This window comes from Bombus fervidus, chromosome 4, assembly GCF_041682495.2.
Source record: "Bombus fervidus isolate BK054 chromosome 4, iyBomFerv1, whole genome shotgun sequence".
NCBI lineage: Eukaryota > Metazoa > Arthropoda > Insecta > Hymenoptera > Apidae > Bombus > Bombus fervidus.
In genome coordinates this window covers 14944152-14966007 of record NC_091520.1, presented here as the reverse complement: position 1 = coordinate 14966007, position 21856 = coordinate 14944152, and the positions used below count along the sequence as shown (strand labels likewise).

At 32.7% G+C, this 21856-nt stretch overlaps 2 protein-coding genes across 9 annotated transcripts in view; one reads left to right on the top strand and one right to left on the bottom strand.

Annotated features, from left to right (window-relative positions):
• LOC139986332 (uncharacterized) overlaps positions 1-15468 on the bottom strand; it is a 76907-nt gene extending 61439 nt beyond the window's left edge. The window contains exons 1-2 of one of the 4 annotated variants that reach the window (XR_012453367.1): positions 9742-10291; positions 9510-9645 (exon numbers count right to left, since the gene is read on the bottom strand). Coding sequence is in view for 1 of the 4 variants with exons in the window: in XM_074111679.1 (XP_073967780.1) it covers positions 9510-9566 (57 nt within the window). In the remaining 3 variants the exon portion in view is untranslated. Of the gene's footprint in view, positions 1-2710; positions 4137-9509; positions 10292-15334 lie in introns of those variants that run through there. The other 3 variants (XM_074111679.1, XR_012453369.1, XR_012453364.1) reach the window with 3 other exon arrangements.
• Positions 1-21833, top strand: part of LOC139986322 (matrix metalloproteinase-14-like) — a 40278-nt gene extending 18445 nt beyond the window's left edge. Inside the window, exons 2-10 of one of the 5 annotated variants that reach the window (XM_072001553.1) lie at positions 1758-1881; positions 8620-8724; positions 12707-12858; positions 13429-13731; positions 14029-14194; positions 14460-14596; positions 14757-15077; positions 15366-15447; positions 19844-21833. In XM_072001553.1, the coding sequence (XP_071857654.1) occupies positions 1758-1881; positions 8620-8724; positions 12707-12858; positions 13429-13731; positions 14029-14194; positions 14460-14596; positions 14757-15077; positions 15366-15447; positions 19844-19989 (1536 nt within the window). In that variant the 3' untranslated portion in view covers positions 19990-21833. Of the gene's footprint in view, positions 1-1757; positions 1882-8619; positions 8725-12706; positions 12859-13428; positions 13732-14028; positions 14195-14459; positions 14597-14756; positions 15078-15365; positions 15653-17413; positions 17529-19448 lie in introns of those variants that run through there. The other 4 variants (XM_072001550.1, XM_072001554.1, XM_072001552.1 and 1 more) reach the window with 4 other exon arrangements.
• Positions 21834-21856: the final 23 nt, after the last annotated feature.

The following is a 21856-nucleotide window of genomic DNA, read 5'->3' as shown; positions in this document are numbered from 1 at the left end:
TTAGTTCCCTTCCAAAATTACTTCTCGAAATTATGGTTGCCTACTAAGGATTAATAACGAAATTCTCGAGTTGGAATTTTAAAAAGACGATACAAGCAGATTATTTCGTTTGGACGATGAATCATCACCTTTTATGCAAACTGTACATATTCTGAATCCTCAACAGAGGTTCGAGTGCAACAAGAATTCTCTCTGGATCAGAGTGTGCACATCGATTATTCGAATGAATATCTCTTTTATCCGTTACCGTATTGTGAGTCACGGCATAACTTTGCGTTTACGAGGAGCCAGCCGAGGCTACGGTTACGATTTAATGCTCGTTTCACGATTTATTGGCGTGTCATTTCGCTAACAATGAAAAGGATCATAGAGCGGTTCTAAAAACCACTTCAACCGATACCACATTTATCACGTAATTGTACTATTAAAATGTTTCAGACATTAGAATGTTACATGTAACGATTGTCACTTAATGGTTTATGGTTCTGTGATGAGCTAAATGATACAGTGATCCTAATATACTATACCTCTCGGTAAGATGTGTATTTTAATGAAAACGTAAGAAAGTATGTATCTGATAAATAAATTAGATACCGATGTTGTAGATAGAGACTTATTTATAATGAATTTCTCAATAATTGATGTCAGGCGAACAAAGTTTCTTTTTAGCGGTACGGTAGCTTGCAATTTCTTGAATCATTGTAGTTTTTGCTTATTAGAAGATAATTATTACGTGGTAGAGACGTTTATCCGCTAACGTAGGCTATATTTCTTACTAATTCTTACAAATCGAATAACAAGTTTGTTCCTTTTATCGCTGTTTTATTATATTAAAGTATAAAATATATGTACTTTTGGACCATTCTTTTAATACTTTTAGCATATTCCTAAAAGTATTTGCCGATCACGAAGGAGATTGGAAACAAATTACAGGATATTATTAGGTGAGACGAGAATTATAAAACGTTCGAACAACATCTCTCAAGAGACATTCGAAAAAATAAAATACTAAATAACAGCCAATGATACTACCATTTTCGTTTCTCTATCCTTTACTCGATGTACGATAAATATTACAGAATCTTATTCTCTATTTCTTAGTCAACGAGCCCATTCGTTGTGAGAGTCAACGAGCAACTTCATCGTCAATGAAATGATAAGATAACAGATCTTATGCATCAATGATCAATCAAAATTTGCTGCGATTCAGTCAAGAATAAGAGACAATTTTACGTCCAGAAAATTAGCGATGATTCAGTCAGGAATAGGAGATAAGGAAAACGGAAACGCGTACTTACACGCACGGCGTTTTATTCGACGGAATATTAATTCCTTTTATTCATCGTGGCTAGATAACTGTATCATGCCGCAATGGAATCACCAGCCAGGTCAATCCCCTCGACATCACCATCTGTCCCATTTATATTTTTTCAACGTGCGAAATATAGCGGCCCGGCCATCAAACGAGATAATAAGAATCGTCTTATTATTTCATATAATTTTTACTCTATTAAAAAGCTACATATGAAATACCAATTTCAGCATAATTGTAGAAATATCAAATTATCCTTCGATTTTTGAAACTTATATTTTCTCAGATGTGAATTAATTTAGATGTGAATTTCAGAATGTGAATTAACAGTAATATAAATCGAAAATTATAATTTCATATATCAATGAAACGAATGTGTGTTTGTGTATGTTTTAAATCGTTATTTAAGAAAATCTATTGAATGGAATCTATTTACCTGTTGCAGAACTACCTGTCTCAATTTGGCTACTTACAACCTATCAATCCAACAAGTGGTGGAATCATATCTCAGGATACACTCTCGAAAGCGATCTCGGAATTTCAAGCTTTTGCTGGATTAAATATTACAGGTGAGTCTCGTATTCCGATTGTCTATAAGGTATTTACTAACGTAGTAACAAAATATCAAGGAAAGATAGATACCTTTGCTCTTAGAAAAAAGTTTCAGTAAGAATTACTGGTACAACCAGTAAAAATTTACGAAAGACATCAGACCGTCGTATAATAACGAGGTCATCTAAAAATAATAGCGTTCGATAATAATGCGAATAATAGAAAACTAATGTAAGAATACAGCGGACTAATAGTCTAAAAATAATTCAATGGAATAACAGAAAAGTGTAAGAATAGTCAAATGGAATGAGCCAAGGATATTTCAGTAGAATAGGAGGAATATAATGAAAGAACGCTACGGTAAACTATTCTAAAAATAATTCAATGAAACTGCAGAAAGAGATATTACAAGAATAATCGAATAAATATTCCAACAGAATGTTAAAGAACGAATGCAAAAATATTCCGACAGAAAAGTTCAAGAATAATTCAAAATTAATGCAACAAAACAATCCAAAAATAATTCGATACAGCTGTACGGAAATAATGGGGACAAGAATACTCCGATTGAATAAACCAAGAAAAATTTCAATGGAATAAAAGAAGAAAATAATGCAAAACTATTCCAAGTGAAAAGTCTAGAAATAATTCGAGATAAATTCAATAGAATAGCCCAAAATTCTGATAAAACTCCACTACACGCTTTTTTCTTCTATCCAAACTCCTCGAATGATCTACTCTGTAGTAATCGTACGAATGCAGCAGTCTTTAGTCTGTAAGTTATCAATTAATTTTTACAAACGTCCTTGCGATCGTACTATATTAAAACCGTAATTGAGTTTAATAGTTGTCGCGAATGAATGAATCATACCGGTGGATGGTATCTGTTCGGTGTCCCTCAGACATTACTATACTGTTTGCTCTGACTCAGAGAAAACCTCGCAGCAAGCTGTAAATTGGCTAGATAGAAGCAATGAAATAGATGCGAATGATGTGTGCCTCGTCACGCATAATTTCACTGTTCGATCCAAAAAGTCGTTTCCTATACGTCAAAAGACACGCGCGTCATGCTTGTTCGCACGAATAATTATTATTCCATCGCGAGCTGAATGGTAAAAAATACTTTCAATTATCAGCCGTGGAGTAATTAAGACCGTAGATAAGAAGCGACGTCACGAGAAAGTGGCATGGCTTCGTACAGATAATAAAATGCAGGTACGTGTGATTGTATTAATCTTTGAAGTATTCAGGTAACAGACGTGCATTAAAAATTACTAAAAATCGCACATTTTGTACGTTTCATATCATAATTTTCTTGTATATTATAATCGTGGTTTAACTTTGAAATAAATCTAACTGATCTTATGAGACAGAAGCGAAACTGAAAGAAAGGAAACAAAAAGTATAATTGATTAGCTATGATTGTCGATTAGTATTATTTGTCCAACCGCAGCCACATTTTTAATCGATCTAATTGTAAATACGTTACCGTATCTTAAAAATTATACTTATTATATTTTCTGTTATAAAGAATCAAAAAATAATATAAAAACAATGTACTTGCAAGTACATATTACAGCAACGAAGTTACGTATCTTAAAGAGGTGACAGACTGCTTTAAAAATACACAAAAGCATGTATATTAGCTACGTATAGCAATCTACAGCTAGCATTGAAATTATGATAATTTCGTAAAACGATAATACGTCAATTTACCTACATATTAGCCTATATACACTCAGAATTGGAACACAAAGTATTTTCAAATGGTATGCACATAGTGCAGAAAATTTTCCAAATACAATACCATAACAATTTAAATCTAAAATACTTTTTTATATTTAATTCTATAATTCGCCATTTAATTTAATTTTATTATCAAACTTTATCATTCTGTGTGATCGTGCCAAAAATACAAAAACACAATCTTTCTACAATTGCTAAAAACATAAAGGTGTTTTTAACAAAATTAATGTCAATTTTCATGAAACCTTTATTCGGAAGCATTTAATCTTCTCTAATAAAGCGCTGCTCTATCTCCTATTATTTTTAAATTATGGTTTAGCCCAATGGTAAAAGACATCCTGTACTTCTAAGAATCGTCTCGATTCATTCTCGGTTCGCAACAAGCGGACAAAACGTACGCTTACGTTCTCCACGTACTTGTTCGACCGGCTCCGAATAAAGAGCGGATTTTTCAGCATTTCTAGACCTTGAGAGACCAGACGCCACTTTGGCCGATCCGTCCTCTCTGAAAACACGCGATTCGAACCTGTGGACAAAAATCGATGTTGGCAAAAGAGATAAAAAATAAAAAAAAAAAACCGCGTTTGTAGCAGGTATTATAGAAAAATGAACGAATAAACATCAGACAATATGCGTGGACGATGAGAATCATTCAACGGGCACCGGCTATTAAAACGAACGAATTCGAACCAATCACTGTCAAGGCTCGAGCCTTAACAGAACGTTGGTCGGCAAATAACGCGACGACGAGGAAAACAAATTACTGCTTCCGGTAAAATTTCAATGGCTGGCCTGGGTAAACGCGAGAAAAGCGAGAGTGCGTCGCTGATAAATCATTATCTGAGATAGGTGATTTCTAGAGACTGATAGGACAAGAATTTTGTGATAGCTGATTATTGCGACTAGGATAAATATTCGATTGACAAGGAAGTTACATTGTACAGAGCGATTTTAATAATTGAGACAGGATATGTGTATGTTCCAAGTGAAATTATGGAAAAATCGAAGAGGAAAATTTTCCATTATTTATGCAAACTTCATTGATAGGCGCGATCATTTTGATAAGTACATCGATCCACTCGAAGAATATACAATTGTATTTCTTCTTTCTTGACAGAATGAAAATCCTTCTTTTACATCAATCGATTATACGCGCAATAACTGTAAAAATATATTTTTTCCGCGAATGTTGGAACGTTTAAAATTTTGTAAAAGCTCGTTTAGGGATCGGAAGTAAGTAGTTTGCGTTGTAAAGTCACCAGATGATTCCTTGTGGATAATCGATGATGATGCTGGACGGTGTGACTCAGAGTTCGGAGAAATGCAACAGATTCATTAATGGCGCTTAAAAAGTGACTCACATGATGTGACTGCGACCATGTCATCCGGCCTTTTTCTAATATTAATTACAATTAGAAGTCAATAATCGCGATTTTAATTCTTCGACATTAGACTCCGTTCTCTGATTTGAATCGATTTTTATTGGATCAAATTTAATGATTTAGTACATAATATCTGGCATAATATTACACCGAATCAAATTACTATTTGATAACAATATCTGTTTCTCGATCATTAAAAAAGTAGTATCTCTTCTATCAAATCTATCGTATATCGATATATTTCTTCTAACAAAATTGGGTTACTTCTCGATCGAATAAAATTCAAAGCAACGTTATCCTGCTATATTTACCACGTTGTATCAAAGACAATTTATCGATTTGGATAAAAATCTGCTACGCTTACGATCGTTGCAATTACAATTGACTTAAAAATATTCTTCTGATTAACACCTCTTATAAATACGTGCATGCTTTTCAAACACCAGTCATCTTTTTGTTTTTTACGACCAACACGCACGTGAACCGATTACATTTTGAAGAAACCTATAATATTAACTATTACATGATGTGTTGTTAGACATCGTTAAAATTCTTGAATCAAGTGCAATTAAAATAATAAATGTAATTAAAACGGACATAGAACAATGAGACACTAAAGATAAAAGCAGAGTGCTGTGAAATATTTGAAGTTGCAGCCAATTTAACATTATATCGCAATAACAAAAGATTTTATAATCACGATCGCAATGTAAATACGTTTTTCAAATGATTTCCTGCGACAGAAAAAACGGAAAACACTTCTTTCGACGAATTGCCCAAGCAAGGATTGCTAAAGTTTTTATCAGATAATGGAATCTCTGACCAGAACGAGCAATTTGTGACGCAAAAGTGACCGAATTCATCGATTATTACGAAATCCAGGTAAAAGTCACGTCATATTTCACAGAGAAAGGATTTCACTTAGCTCAAGTATCCGTCGTGATATTGCATCGATTCGATTTAAAATGAATCGTATGAATTAGATTGGACAATAAGAACGGGAGAAATTTCTATTGTGAAACAGGTACAAGAAAAAGCGAGATTTAAAAAGAAATCGTATATGTAACTAGAAAATCGTGATTTTATAATGTCAACATCAATGAACTAACCATTGACGTTTACATAAAGAGACACGTCAAGAGATAATAAAAATAGCGCAGGTAAAATATGAATGAGCTGTCGATAATAAATCGAAATGAATTTCCAAATGAAATTCAATCAAATGAAAAAAAAGAAAAAGAACAAGATACGTACTAATTAATTTTCACTATCTTTTAATGTATTTTCTTCGCTTTTTCAATTACACGTACGATTTGATTCTTAATAGGAAATTAAACCGAATAAAACGCTAAGATCAATTTTCTTCTCATTAAAGCAGAATGTCTTGGAAAATAGGAAAAAATGAAATGGTCGCTTTTAACCAAGCCGAGCATTGGAAATATCCATTCGATGGATACAAAGTAAAACACGAAGGTGAACGGAAGAATGATCTAACTGTTAAATTGTACGCTACCAATGGGAGTATTACGCGGAATGAAACAGTGTTTATTGACAGCAATCTTCTAGCACGCGTTCAACGAATCCAGAACTTCCTACTTACTAAATATTCGCTGGATATTGCCAGCCTTGTCCCTTTATTAGTCGCGGCAAATTAAGTCCAGCACACGTAACAAATACGCTAGAAAAAGGAAGAAGCGAGTGCTAAATACATTTCGTAAGAAGTCATCCAATAGAAGCGAGAAAATTCGCGTGAAATCGATTTACGTTCGACGTAATCGCGTGTTTTCGTGTTCTTGCACGACTCAGGAAAGAAACGTACTCTCCATTAACGATTAGACCGAAACGTCGTGAAGAAAAGAGAAAATTTTAGAAACGCGAGTTTCGTTGGTTTTTGATAATTGGAGATGCGTTTGACGAAAGCAATTTGTCTTGTTTAATCGATCTTTCTTTCGTCGTAAATATTTTAAGATTAATGGATAGATATATTTGGAAATAAATTTTAAAATGACTGCTAGATTGTTGTAATTTTTGTTGACGTCGTATAAATCATATATATGTATTTTATTCTACCTTCTTCGAATCTGAGCGAATTATTTGTACTAATTTTGTTATTATTCTAATGAATGATAATGATATTGATAAAGCGTGGAACGAGTTAGAAAATTTACAGAGAAATTGCAATATATTTATTGCAAAAATCTGATAGTAAATATTTTTATAATTTTATGATAAAGCGAGCAAAGTAATCCAATCTTAAATCATCAGAAGCAAAACTCCAAACTGAAAACAAAAGAAAACGAAGAAAATATTGGATAAAATAAGAAGAATGTCCCAATGATACATCTTCGATCTTCCTTCAACACGTTTACACCAAAATGAACAACTTCATCGTTCGTAACTGTATTTACATCGATTTGCACGATCTTCCAGTTAATACAGCACGATTTCTACGCAGAGCAGTATTAATAAACGTACATACAACCTGCAGTCGCGTGCCCAATGCAAAGTAGAGACTTGTTTGCACGTGACACGAGATAGCTAAAGCTCGTCGCACACTTGATCGAATCGCGTTTTCAAACCTGATTAAACAAGTAATCTGTTAAACATGATTAAAGTCAGGAATATTAACTATTCGAATTCGAATTATAGTCCCTGTTGCTGTGTATTAAATTCTACCCTATGAAACGTTTGATTTCTGATGATTCGCTAAATTCTAAAAAGACTGATACGTTTATAGAAATATTAGGATCGTAACATGTTCTCTATTTATTTGATAAATATAAAAATGGAACGAACTTATATTACGATATTAAATATTACGTTGTAAAATTTACAATATTTATATTACAAAATTAAGATTATGTACAATTACGAACAAAAATAAAATTAAAAATGTCCAGTTTTATAATAATATACATATACCATAGCTATAGGAAAATAGAGATATTAAAAAACAGATTGATAGAATGAAATCGGATATTCCATATATTACAATGATTAGTAATGTAATTGATTAATCGAATCGATCGAACAGCATGATCTGATTAAGGTTTATTTCGGATTTGCTCGGAACGTACGAGTAGCTTAACGTCCTCGCATGCTCTCTGCACTATGCATATATGCGTTTACGTCACGTTGATGCATATGCACCATGATACAAGAAAACACATACGTACGAACGAATGATCGTAAATAGGTAACACGGAACGTGCATGGTCGAGCGATCGATATATGTAGCTACGAATCCTACGATCTGAACTGAACCTATATTCGACGCAGCCTTGATGCGAAACAAATAATGGAAGTGTGTTTGATATATGGCAAAATGTTGCTTTCCTTGAAAATATCGAGATTTGAGAGAATTTCGAAGATCGAAACTGATTTCTAACTAGAATTAAATTAAATATTATAACCATATAATAAAGTTATGGTTTTAGATGGAAGAGTATCTGATTATCACAGTGAAATTAGTACTTATATCTGTCTCAAAACTGGAAAAATTTAAGTAATCGTAAGAAGATAGGATGAGATATCGTTCAACTTGATATTTTGTACGACAGAAGAGTAACTAATTCCTCTTTTATTGAACTTGCAATTATTGATAAAAAAAAAATCGTTTCTTTTCAGGTGACTTCGACGATGAAACGTTTAAGCTAATGGCATTACCGAGGTGTGGCGTTAAAGACAAAGTTGGTCCTGGCTTCGGAAGATCGAAACGATACGCTCTTCAAGGTAAATAAAATTAAAAATAGCACTCTAATTTTAAGATAAAACAAGTGTTGTCACACTGTAAACTCTTATCATCCATTTAATTAGTACTTTCACTGTTATAAAAAGAAAACAAGTACGAAACATTCAGTGTAAATAATTAATTTTAATTTGATGAAAAAAGAGATTAGAACATTAAAACGTGTTTCTCTTTCACGAAAAACGAACGATAAAAATCGCTCTGTTTAATCAAATCAAAGTCCATTAGAATATTTTCAACAGAGTTTGTGACATAACGTTGGATTGATTTCTTGATTATCTAATCAATTGATGTTGTAACAAAATTACATACGACTTATCATGTTGCATCTGATGTCGTTAAAGTAAAAATACCATCAATATTTTAATAATAAAATCAGTATCAAAATTGGATAACAGTAATTGTTGAATCTAATTTATCAAGAACATCTTTCAAATTTAAATGTTAGAATTTGGAACAATTCAAAATACACTAAACATTCCAAGCAGAACATTATATTCTTGTGGGATATGTTTATTAATATTTATATGTTATTGCACTTCTTTTACATTTAAAATTTATTACAGAAAAAATAATACTGAAATTCTGAGAATAATTTAAGCAATCAATTTCTATGGGAAAAAGATTATAAAGAAATACTGAAATTGAAATACTGCAGATACTGGAAATTGACAGAAATTTGAACGACTATTCAAGTGACAGGATCTGTTCGTGATTTAGTCTTACTTTTAACTTCCTGCCTCATTATTCTCAATGTAAAATCACTCACCCTAAACAGGTTATACGCGCCTGTGTAGCAGCTATTTGTTGAGCGCTCCGAATGCATTTTTTAAACACCAAAATTGTTCCAGATGCATTTCCGAGAAGGCTATACGTCCGAGTGTTTACTATTAAAAACGAGGTCACTATAATCAGAAACTGCGTCAGCAAGATTTCATTCAATCTTTTAAGAGAAAACTCTTATAATCGTTTTCATATCTAGTATTATGGTTACATCGTACCTTCTTATTTTTACCAATTATTTCCATATTATTTAGTTAATCTCCTCGAAATGAAATACAAAAGCTAGACAAAATTTCAGTAAGAATTAGGATAGCCAACCTCGTCGAGTTTTCAAGGAAAACCAAATCACTGGCCGAAGTGTTATAATATCCTGTGTATTCTCCGATAATTAAAACAATTTTAAAGTCCAATTTGAAAAAAAAAAAACCCTCCACAAGGAAAATAGTAATGAAGATAAATTCTAAAAATTCAAAACGTTATTATGCATGTGATGCTGAAATGATTAAATTACCACACAATAGAATTGCATATTATTATAAGATCACTATTCTGTACCCTCGTTCCATTCTAAAATGACGAGTTAAAATAACACAATTTTCACACAAGGGAACAGATCTCCTTCGGCTTTGCAGCTAAACGACGGATTTTTATATAAATTCATATTTTTATTAGGAAGTAATTACGTAATACCATAACGAGTCTTCTACTTTGAATATTTTATATATCGCTGCGTATTACGCGTATTCTATGCATAACGCATAAAAATCCGCAGTCTATTAAGTCTATTTATCACCAAGTCATGCTAATTGTCCTTTGACCACGAGTCACGCTAACTACCACTGATCACAGACTTTGCGTGAACCTTCCCATAAACCATGACTCCAGCTACATATCTAATTAAATGCAACCCATAAGGCATTCCGTTTCCTTTTCATTGACCGATCCTTCTCGGAAGAAAGTGACCGGCGCTTGATTCACCGTTTCGCTCGTCCAATCATGCCGACACATGACCTGCAGAAGTACAATTCACTTGGGAAATCATCGAGATTCGATCGATCCTAACCGTGACTTTGAACCTCGCGCGAACGTTTCTCGTTTCAGTGAACTCACGGGCGACAAGATCACCGATGCGTGCATCCTATGGAATTCAATCGCATAACAGGTTCCCTAGTTTTGACCCACTAGCTGTGATCGCGATCGATATGGATCAACAATTCTATTCGACCCGAATACTCGAGTACAGTGGAACCTCGACTATACTCGCGCTCTGTTTATACAAATTAATGTTCAGTTTCAGATGTACGAAAATATTTGAAGATCAATCGCAGAAAACTTTTATGTCCTCTGTCGTGAGTGTTGTATAATATATTTTCAAATTTCTACTGTGATGATTATATATGTATATTGATATTTGAAATCAATTTAATCACGGGAAAAAAACATAAGTACATTTTTGTTGATTTTTGTTTTACTTTGTGATTAGAAAGGAATAGTTCGATACGAAACAGATAAAATTGAAGATATATTGAAACATATAGTTGACGAAATCCTGTAGAATCTTAGCCAGAAATATAATTGTTGAGATAAACGACGTTTGAATATTCTGATGGAAGCAATGATATTTTTGGAATATTAAGAGAGTAGAAAAATATACGTTTAACTCTGTAACAGTAGAATTTTTATAACAATCCTAAATTGTAAAACTGCTGTGAGCAGTTATTCTCTCGTAGCCTTCATATGTGATCATCACATTGTACTGAAAATAAATTCTGTGCGTTAAACAAGGATCAATTAAACGTAACGTGGAAACAACCGTTCGACTTTATTTTTACAAACGTCAGCTGCTATTATCCGAATTAATAAAACAAGAACAATTGGAAGCTAGCAAACTTCTGTTATCGAAACTACTCATTGCCATGCCAGTCTGTTCGAATCTGTTTTGTCCCTCGGTCTGGTTAAATACACGAGATTCTACTGTATTTCAAAATGGGACCATTTATGAACGTTATTATTAGAGAAACTCGTTTCGGTGAACGAACAGATTATAAAAGAAAGAAAAAAGATATAAATGACGAAGGATGTAAGCTTCGATGAGTTTTGCTCTTTAATCACGGAGATGTCGCTATTTGACCTTGGTCCATAGAACCTTGATGTTGGATCCGTCGTTTGTAGAAAATAACAGATTGGTAGTGCGATGACGAGGCGATCTGTTCGATAATAAGCTTCTCTTAATAATCGCGAGTGCATTAGTTATTCTCGCAACGATTATATTTCTAATTCTGGAAATAGAGTCAGTAAGTACAAAGTTCCTCTCCTTTGGTGAATGTTTTGGTTTTTGAGACACATTACGATGATTAAGGGATGAATCAGCTTACTTGATAGGAAACATGCTGGATTACTAACGAATGGACTGTGAAACGACGTTTTGATGATTCGTAAAGTAGATTAGATATGCCGAAAACGAATAAAAACGCGGAAGCTTCTCGGGAATTCAGTATCATCGACTCCTCTCGTGCTAACAGCCTATGCGTTCGTGGCGGATGCTTATATTTAAAAATAAATCGTTGCACAAGGAATAAATAAGACGGTAGTGCAATGATTGCCACACGTAGAAGCAATCGTTATATAAAAAGAAGTTACAGACTTGCCAAGATGATGCTCGTAAAAATTAAAATGATCGAAGGTCGTCATAAATCTGCTGATGGAATATCTCGTATGTTTCATAGCAAGCCGATTTTCGAAAAATCTCAAGACATCTCTAAACATTATAAAACTAAGCCTACGATTTTAACCGAATCGCTAACAATTTTCTCACTGTAACGACTGATGCGACTGTAAAAAGTCAATTAAAAAGGATAACGATCCGATACCAAAGCACTTTTGCATAATAATTTATCAATTAACAATGTTAGTGAATAGTAGAAATCTTTTCTTCTACAATTTTATAATTTTAGATCAAATAGAGAATTTGTTAACATTAATAACGTATGACTTAACAGTAATGATATCATTTTGATTGTGATAATTTAAAAAATACAGATGGCAAGACTTTGAAAAAGAAAAATAGAAAAATGTAAGGATTAAGAAAAAAATAGAAGGATACTATTGAATTGCATATAGATAACAAGACAAATATTTTTCGAATTCCTTAATGCATCGTCACTATTGCTTCCTTTGTTACAGGCTCAAGATGGCGTGTGAAGAAACTGACGTACAAGATCAGCAAGTATCCGCGAAATTTGCCACAGCACAAAGTCGACGACGAGCTGAACAAGGCGTTCAAAGTATGGTCTGAATATACAGATCTCGTTTTCATCCAAAAAAAGTCGGGCCAGGTGAGTCGAATAATATTTACCAAGGTTTTTCACGATCATGAGTAAGGAAAAAAAGAAGGAACAAAGAATAGCGCTCTTTTAAAAAACTTGCAGCTAAAATCTGACGCTAACAATGCGAACGTTGTTACTGATGGCAGCTTTGGTATACTTTTAACCAAGCTGTTTGTTTTTCATGGAATCATCTGTGATTTCACTCGTAGTATTTCAACGTCACTGGAGCTTGGCCAACGCTATAAAATATAGCCATACGTTAAAATATAATGGTATAACATGTGCCATTAAAGATACGCTTGATCAATTTAGCAGATTAAATTAAATTGAGAATTAATTTGAAATTATCTTTTGCTTATACATCTCAGCTTTCATATTTCTAACAACGTTAATTTACTCCTTATATTACTTCCAAACATTAATAAATAAGCTCCAATCCACTTACTTTTCTACTCTAGAAGAACTCATAACCAAATCAGTTTCGTTTCTAATGGAACTAATTTTGTTTCTAAACCGAAATTAGAACTCATCAGGAAAGAACAAAATAGTCTATTTACTATAAACATTCTATCTATATAGGTCCACATTGAGATTAGATTTGAGAAAGGTGAACACGGAGACGGAGATCCTTTCGACGGACCTGGTGGCACTTTGGCTCACGCTTATTTCCCCGTATACGGTGGTGATGCCCATTTTGATGATGCAGAACAATGGACCATCGACAGTTTCCGTGGCACGAATCTCTTCCAAGTAGCCGCTCACGAGTTTGGTCATTCCCTTGGATTGAGCCATAGCGACGTTAAGGCTGCTCTAATGGCACCCTTCTATCGCGGCTACCAACCTTATTTCCAGTTAGATGACGATGATATTCAGGGTATCCAGGTAAATATCATAACACTCAGTTGAGTCAAAGACTAATTTTTATGGCTTTCGCTGTAAGGAAATGGTTAACTGTATTATGAAAAGTTTTATTTCTATTTTTTCCAGTAATATAATATCCTGTATTGTTGTCTATAACATAGGATTTAAAAACACATCTCGTGTACTTTAAAACACTATAAATATAGAATGACTCTCAAATTCAATTCATGTTAAATTATGTAAATTATTATAAAAAATTCATGAAGAAAACTTTGGAATCAGAAATATATGACAGTGGTGTTTATGACTTTACTTTAGGCTTTGTATGGAAAAAAATCGACAAATAGTGGTGGCATTCCAACTGGACCGAGATATGGAACCACTACTTCGTCACCACCCAGCGAAGAAGACTCCGAGCTCTGCACGGATCCAAAAGTCGACACGATGTTCAATTCTGCAGAGGGGCATATGTATGCGTTCAAGGGTATGTATTCATTCGAATTATTGTTAAAAAAAAAAGGATAACTATACAAAGAGGGACAAAAGAACGATGACGATATATCATGTCTCATTTTTTAGGAACAATGGTAAAACTTAGAAAAGCATAAGTGAATCAGAAATTGTTTCAAAGAAAAGGAATATAGAAAAACGAAAGAAAGAGATAGAGAGAGATCTATATAGCAATAAGGCTAATTTTTAAGTTCCAGTTTTTGATGCTTTGTCACTCTAGATAATAATCTGAATTACAGGTGATCGTTACTGGAGATTAACCGCGGATGGTGTAGCAGTCGGCTATCCTAAGCTCATTTCACATTCATGGAAAGGACTACCAGGAAACATAGACGCTGCATTTACATACAAAAATGGAAAAACTTATTTCTTCAAGGTACAAGAAGCGTCTAACCGTCTAAGTTATACATACAGTGATACAGATATGTTTCAAGATCACATCAGGATAAAAATAAAATAAGAATATAAATGAATAAATATGAAAGAAATAACCCATAAATGAATCGTAGAGATAAAAATAAATTGTATTGGTGCAGGGCTCGAAATATTGGAGATACGTAGGCAAGAGAATGGACGGAGATTACCCGAAGGAAATCAGCGAAGGTTTTACAGGAATTCCAGATAATATCGACACTGTGACTGTTTGGACCGGAAACGGCAAGATTTACTTCTACAAGGGCGCCAAATTCTGGAGATTTGACCCTGCTCAAAAACCACCTGTGAAGAACACCTATCCAAAACTGATCTCAAACTGGGAAGGTATCCCAAATAATCTTGATGCCTCGATCGTTTATCGTGGTTACACGTATTTCTTCAAGGGAGATGCTTATTATCGATTCAATGACAGAACCTTTTCCGTAAGTACTTAAAAACAGCATACCAAGTTTTGTACAATTTTTACAGAACATCAATATCAAAGACTGCATGATTTCTTAATTGAAATCTTTAGTTTCGAACTACTACTACTTTAGTTTCTGAAATCATAGAAATCATATTTCCATAACTTTATATTCAAATATTTCCTCTCTATTCAGAAACTTCTCACATGATCTACGTTGGGGAAAATATTCCACATAAATAAAATAAGTAATTGAAAACGAAAAAAGCACAATACCTTTGATTAAGCTATGTTAAACGTTGCGTAGGTGGATGTTGCTGATCCAGCATTCCCTAGAGCGACGGCGTATTGGTGGTTCGGGTGCAGATCAGCCAACAAGGGAACGTTAGGTAATGTCCAATGGCTTCACGAAAATCCCGAAGATATATTTCCGCATGCTGGCATCCTCACGCCCGATGATGGTGACCATGATAATGACGACGATGAGGTCGGAGACATCATTTTAGATGCAGGTACTAAAGCTTCATTCGAGTCAAACCAGATTCTTACCTCGTCACAGAGAAGTTTCACAGTATCCACTTCATTATGATCAGAGTACTATTTTATGTGAAAATGTATATACGTAGAAATTTAAACATTATAATAAACTCTTATTTATTTGTAGAAAGAAAATTTTGAACAATAGATCAGATTGGTACATTTAAATTTTGCTATTATTATATCTAATATATTATTTAATTATTATTAAATTAACGCTATACTTTTTATGTTATCTCTTTATTTAAAGTTTCTTTCCGAATTAAAATTCAGATTATAGTTATTTGAAAAAAGTTTCAAAATTAATATTGATAAAATTGTATTGTGATCCGGATATAAATAGTTGATGATATGAATAGATTTGTGATGTGGATAGTTGAAACTTCGAACTTATATCACTGCCATATATGGACTTAAAGCTGTGATAATTAAACTGTGAATACATAAAAGCAAAAAAGACGAGGATACAGCGTTTGGTGTCTCGAACACCTGGCTATTACATACTTAGGGCTTCTTAATCATCGAAGAAATTTGTCCATATAATAAAGTATAACGAACACAGTTTCACAATTCAAAATGAAAAAATATTTTATCGAAAGTGTAACATAAATCATTATTCAACAACTGAGTTTTTATAGAGGTCTTCCACCATTCAAGAGACCAAAATATAATATAACATACCATAGAATATTTCGCAACTTATGTTTCAATCCATAGTCTTACAATTTAAAGTCACACTCGTTATTTATTCATTACATAAATATTAAGATAATTGGTTAAAATGTAAATTATAAGCGATAGATACATAGATAAAAACGAACACGAATATTTCAACGTTCATAAATTTGCACAAACTTCTTCGATGAATATGATATTTAAGAATATGGTGGTCATTTTAATTTGGGTATTTCATGGTGGTAGTACTAACATTAAAATCGAATAATAATCCAAGTTGGTATAACCAAATATCATTGGATCTGTGACATCATGGTACATACAACATATGATTAATCTGCTAACAAATAGAAGTAAGATCGCTTTAATACATCGTCAATTATTCATTTTTACTAACTTTTCATTAAATCATATTTACACACTGATAGAAATACTAGCATTTTTTAGTTATTGTTTTAACAATAATGAAATATATACATTGCTACTTTGAAATATTTATAAATATTAATGCGATAAATATTAATAAGTAATTTTATTAAAAAATAATTATAAAACACAAATCTAATAAAATTTATTTCCAAAATGTAGTAAAATACTGTGGATCCTAAATTTTTTAAAGAAATCAGTTTTTGTTATGACAAACATCTTTTTATTACCAAGAAGTTCAATGTTTATTGTCAAAAATTAATTATTTTATTTCTATCAATGTGCAAAATTATCATTTAGTCTCACTCCTTTAAACTTAAGATGACTTCTATAAACTGTGTGTTAACCCTACAATTGACAGTTATTTAAATTCCCGCGAGATTCAATTACATTTTATTAAATTTGATAAAATTTGCATTAAATATCAGAGTAAAACAACAATATTGATTAAGTATTACTTCCTCTAAATAAACAACAAACAAATAAAAATGTAATCTAATAATTAATAAACTTCATTAAGGTACCGGAAGTCATCCTAAAGTTTTATCCACGCACGAATACATTTCCTATAATCCCAAACTTTGAACAAATTGTTATATAAGAAAATCATTTCGTGAATTATATCCGCGTGCTTTCCGAAGCCCAGAGTATTTACTAGCCAGGCGGATAAAAATGAGGTTTTATATATTCGTTAAAAACATCAAATAAAAGAAATAGATAAAATAGTACCTTTATGCCGGAAAAGGGGTAAATATCGTGAAATATCGTCTGTCACCGTCACCGGACCCAGTTTGCTGGAAACAGTAAATATTACAATGTTAAGCTTTCCCTACTTGTCACGTTTCTCTTTCTCCTATTACTATTTTGTTGCTTATTCACGTCAGTGCATTTGTCCGCATATTACTTCTAGTCTACTTATTTAGTCAAGTACCTTCTCTCTCTATATGTCTTCTTCTTCTACCTATTTTATATCTCGTACATTCTTATTCCAATTCAAACTTGAATCAATTGGTGTATCATATTACCTAACACTCACACCATTCTCTTTTTCATTGAATGCTTGTCTCTGCACATCTTTTGTTTCACTAACATTTTTAGCAGTCTTACTATTTAAAGGAGAAGTAACGCCGTTTTCAATTGCTTCTGGACACGTGAAAAGCTATGCAAAACGATGTATTAATGTTGCTTTCAACAGCTTTAAACAATTTTACGGATAAAATAGTACTTACCGAACTCTTAAATCAGGCCTGTCAACATCAACTCTAGGCGCCAAAACACTCTTTCTGTTTTATTTCTGTTACTATAATAATGGCTGTCATGAAATGTATACGCGCGAAATTTTAAACGCAAAGTGAGAGAAAGTGTGAAGAGCCCCATCTGTAGACAGGCCTGTGAAATTAAGTCACTTTGTCGCATGATAATACAGTCATAATAATGCACGAATTTTTCGCGAAGGATGTATCACAGCACGAACACCTAAGAATATACGTGTGTTAATACGCACGCATACATAAAAGCACGAATCTCTGCGCAAGCGTTTAAAACAAACAAGTGCATGATAAAACTATACGGAGGATGGTTACGTTGTTTGGAACTTAATCTATCGTAGGACAGTATCTCCTCCTTTCCCTCTCTGTAACTAAAAGATGAATCTGCCCTCCCGCCAAAGAATCCTTATTTCCATTTTCCCATACTTCTTTCTTTTTTCCTTTGAAATTTTTTCCGTATTTCTACACACAGATACACACCACACATGCACGTTCTTTTGTTGATCTCTTATACACGTACACAAGTATCTGCACGAGTATTGTGCTTTTAGTTCTAATAATTTTGTTTTACACGAAATCATTTGGTATAGGGCATGTTGTATTCTCGTTTCCTTTTGCACCAACCTTATTTTTTATCTTCGGGTTGATTTCTTTTGGTAAAGTCTATGTGGAAGTTGCTATATTTAACGCTCTGCATTCTATAATGTTTATTCTTATAGTATACTTTTCTCTAAAAGATAAGATTAAGAATAAGAAATGTAAGATTTCCTTATCTTCTTTTAATGAAATTTAAAGGATTAAAATTCTATATAAAAAGTAGATTATTGAGGCAAAGAAGATATATATATGTTAAAAGTAAATATTAATTTAAAATTAATTTATCTTAATTCGTAAAGATTTTTGTGCATAAAAGGATAGAGTCGTTCACTTCTTATAAATATTACTATATTCATAAATATCCTGTAACGTAAAATAAATTTATATTTGCCTTTTTTTGAAATTGCATAACTACTTTACATAAGTAAAAATAAATCTTACAAAATTTATAATTAGCAGAGTGAGTAGCTTTCCATGACAAGATTTATGTTTTCAATTAAGTTATATTTATTACAGCTATCAGAATTTCTTCATTTTTAATAATTTCTCCAACACCTTCGATTTTTGTTAAAGCACAGTTTTTGTTTAACACAAAAAGTGCAAATTACAATTTATTCCCTCAATGTTAATCCTGAATGATAGTATACCATAATTTTCAAATACAAATTTTTAAAAGGATAAATTTCCAAAGGCACAAAAATCTTGAGACTTAATGAACGATCTCATGTATTGATAACTTACTAAATAGAAAATGCACTGTCGAAATTGGCTATTCGACAGCATACGATGCTGAAAAATTTCGAGGCGAACGAACACGGGGATTGCGTTTTACGCACAGTGACGAGCAGTCACAGTCCCATTAACCCGAGAAAAACTCGCTTTTCCAGAAGACAACAATCTGCACTCCGAATCGCGCGGATTCGGAAAAAAGTGAACGGACGAGAATGAAAACTTGTTCGTTCGAGGAATCTCTCGTTGAGTCGTAAACTCGGGTTAGAAGGCAACAAAATGGGACAACAAATTTTCAAGGGAAAAATATCGTAAAATCGGGATTGCGAGACAGGCGGAGGGACAGCCGTTCCGAAAATTGCCGATTGCCGCCTTATATTATAAGTTCCAAACAACAACAACAGCCTGCAATTACGTAGCCTACGTTCGACTTCTGTTGTTTCGAATAAAAAAAGCTGCGCAAAACGTGTTCGATGCGGTGAACCATCCGATCAGCGATGATTCTCTTAGATTGCATTAGATCCTCTTCTACGATTTTTATAAAATTCGACAGGCGAAACGGACGAGCAGCTAGTCACGTCTTCCAATCAGGATGCGGACTCTGCGGCGGGAAACGTTTCCACGGCAACGTCGATATCGTGGTATCTTCCGTTCAGTTTGATGACCATGATCTTCGCTAAAATTGTTGCCACTACGTAAAAGATAGGGACGATTTATTTGTTGGAGATCATATAAAGCAATGGGATCATCAACGATGGGAAGTCCAGTATAGTTAATTAATCACACGGACCATTAAAATGGGGAAAGTGAGACTCAAAGTGTGTCGTACACGAAAAATGGAAACTGTGCCAAAAAAATGGCATTGTGCTAATCGGCGCTCACGAATCGTGGGTGATAATCATTTTAGGTCAACGAACGTGTTGAAGCGAGATTCTGTTCGTTACTATGTATTTTAATCTCTCATGGAACAATCATTCCAATTGAAGCAACGTTGCGCATCTACAATAGTTGTTTAAAAAAGTTTGCTTCACTAGATAATAAGTATTCTGCGCAGCATGTTTTATAAGATGTGATAAGATTTTACACTTTGTTAATCGATCGTTTCGACGCATCTTACAAGACATGCTATATATATGTAAAATACACAAAACAACATGTAACATATGTTTATACATAATATTTTAAGTCACATGCAATATTATATCATCAAACCTTTTACACTGCCTATTTATTCTTTATTCGTACATCGTGATTTGTATAAACATTAATGTTGAAGGCACTTATTTTGCGCGTCCATGCAGTACATATAGGTTTAAAAAAGAACTGAGATATGCTGTAACATGACAAATAGCAAATAAAGATAGCAGTCGATTGGTTTCTTCACTGACAGTATTATGAGTATTATAGAGTTTTCATTATTTCCTATAAGAATGTAAATATATACTTCTCAGAATGTAAGGAAACAACGCAAAGAATTCTGAAAACATCTAAAAATCTTAAAATAATGACTTTGTAACTTGCTGTATTAATAAGTGTAATAAGAAAGGTATGAAAACATCTATAGTACTCATGTTAAATGACTGTATCAAAAAAATATTTATCTTCCGTACAAGTGCCTTAAAATGTTCTGAAAATATTATAGTAAATTGCATCTTTCTTTTATAAGTTTCTATTAATGTGTTGTTACTATTGTTGATTAATTAACAGCAATCCCTATAATTTTCTTTTCTTTCACTTATGCAACAGATTTTCTCTAAACAATTTTCTGTATTTTGTTTTATTATGTAATAGGACTATAATAAATAATGTTGATGATAGTTACATATTAATTCCTGATGATAATGTTATGAATGTGAGATTTAATGCAATATCTTGAAAACAACAATTTTTATTATTTTGAGAAGAATAATCATTTGTATTGTGCTTCAAAACCAAAATGATATGAAAGGCAATTATGTATAATGTGTGTATATGCACTTTATAAAATACATGTACGTTATGTATTGTAAATACCTTTTAACACATAACTATTCTGTGTATATTAGTTAAATGTTTAGCTTAAAATTTAGAAAAAATTAGTTTAAAAGATATTAAATATTGCAATAAAAATATAAACAGTATTTACAGATCATAGTGTACGTGTATCTTTATAGTAATTAATGACATTACCATGTTTCTTTACATTCTAAGAAAGGTTTTCATAATTTTGTTACAAATAAATAATTAAGTACTTAAGAATGACCTAGCATTTAAGAAATAAAGCACAAAACGCCTTGTACAGTTTTTTAATACTTGTTAAATAAATTGCTTTTTCAAAGAAATACGTATAAAATTTTTATATTATGATTGTATTTGAAACATTTAAATGTTTAATGTATTTAATACACAAAAAAACGTACATTTGATGCAATATAATGTACAAGGCCTTTGTTCGTATTGGGTGTTTTGTCAGGGCACCAAAATGATTCATATTGAAACTTGCCACATTGTGCTATGTCCTGACATTGTACAGTATCAATAAAGAAAACATACGTTTGTTTTAACTAACGCTTATTTTAAAAAGTTA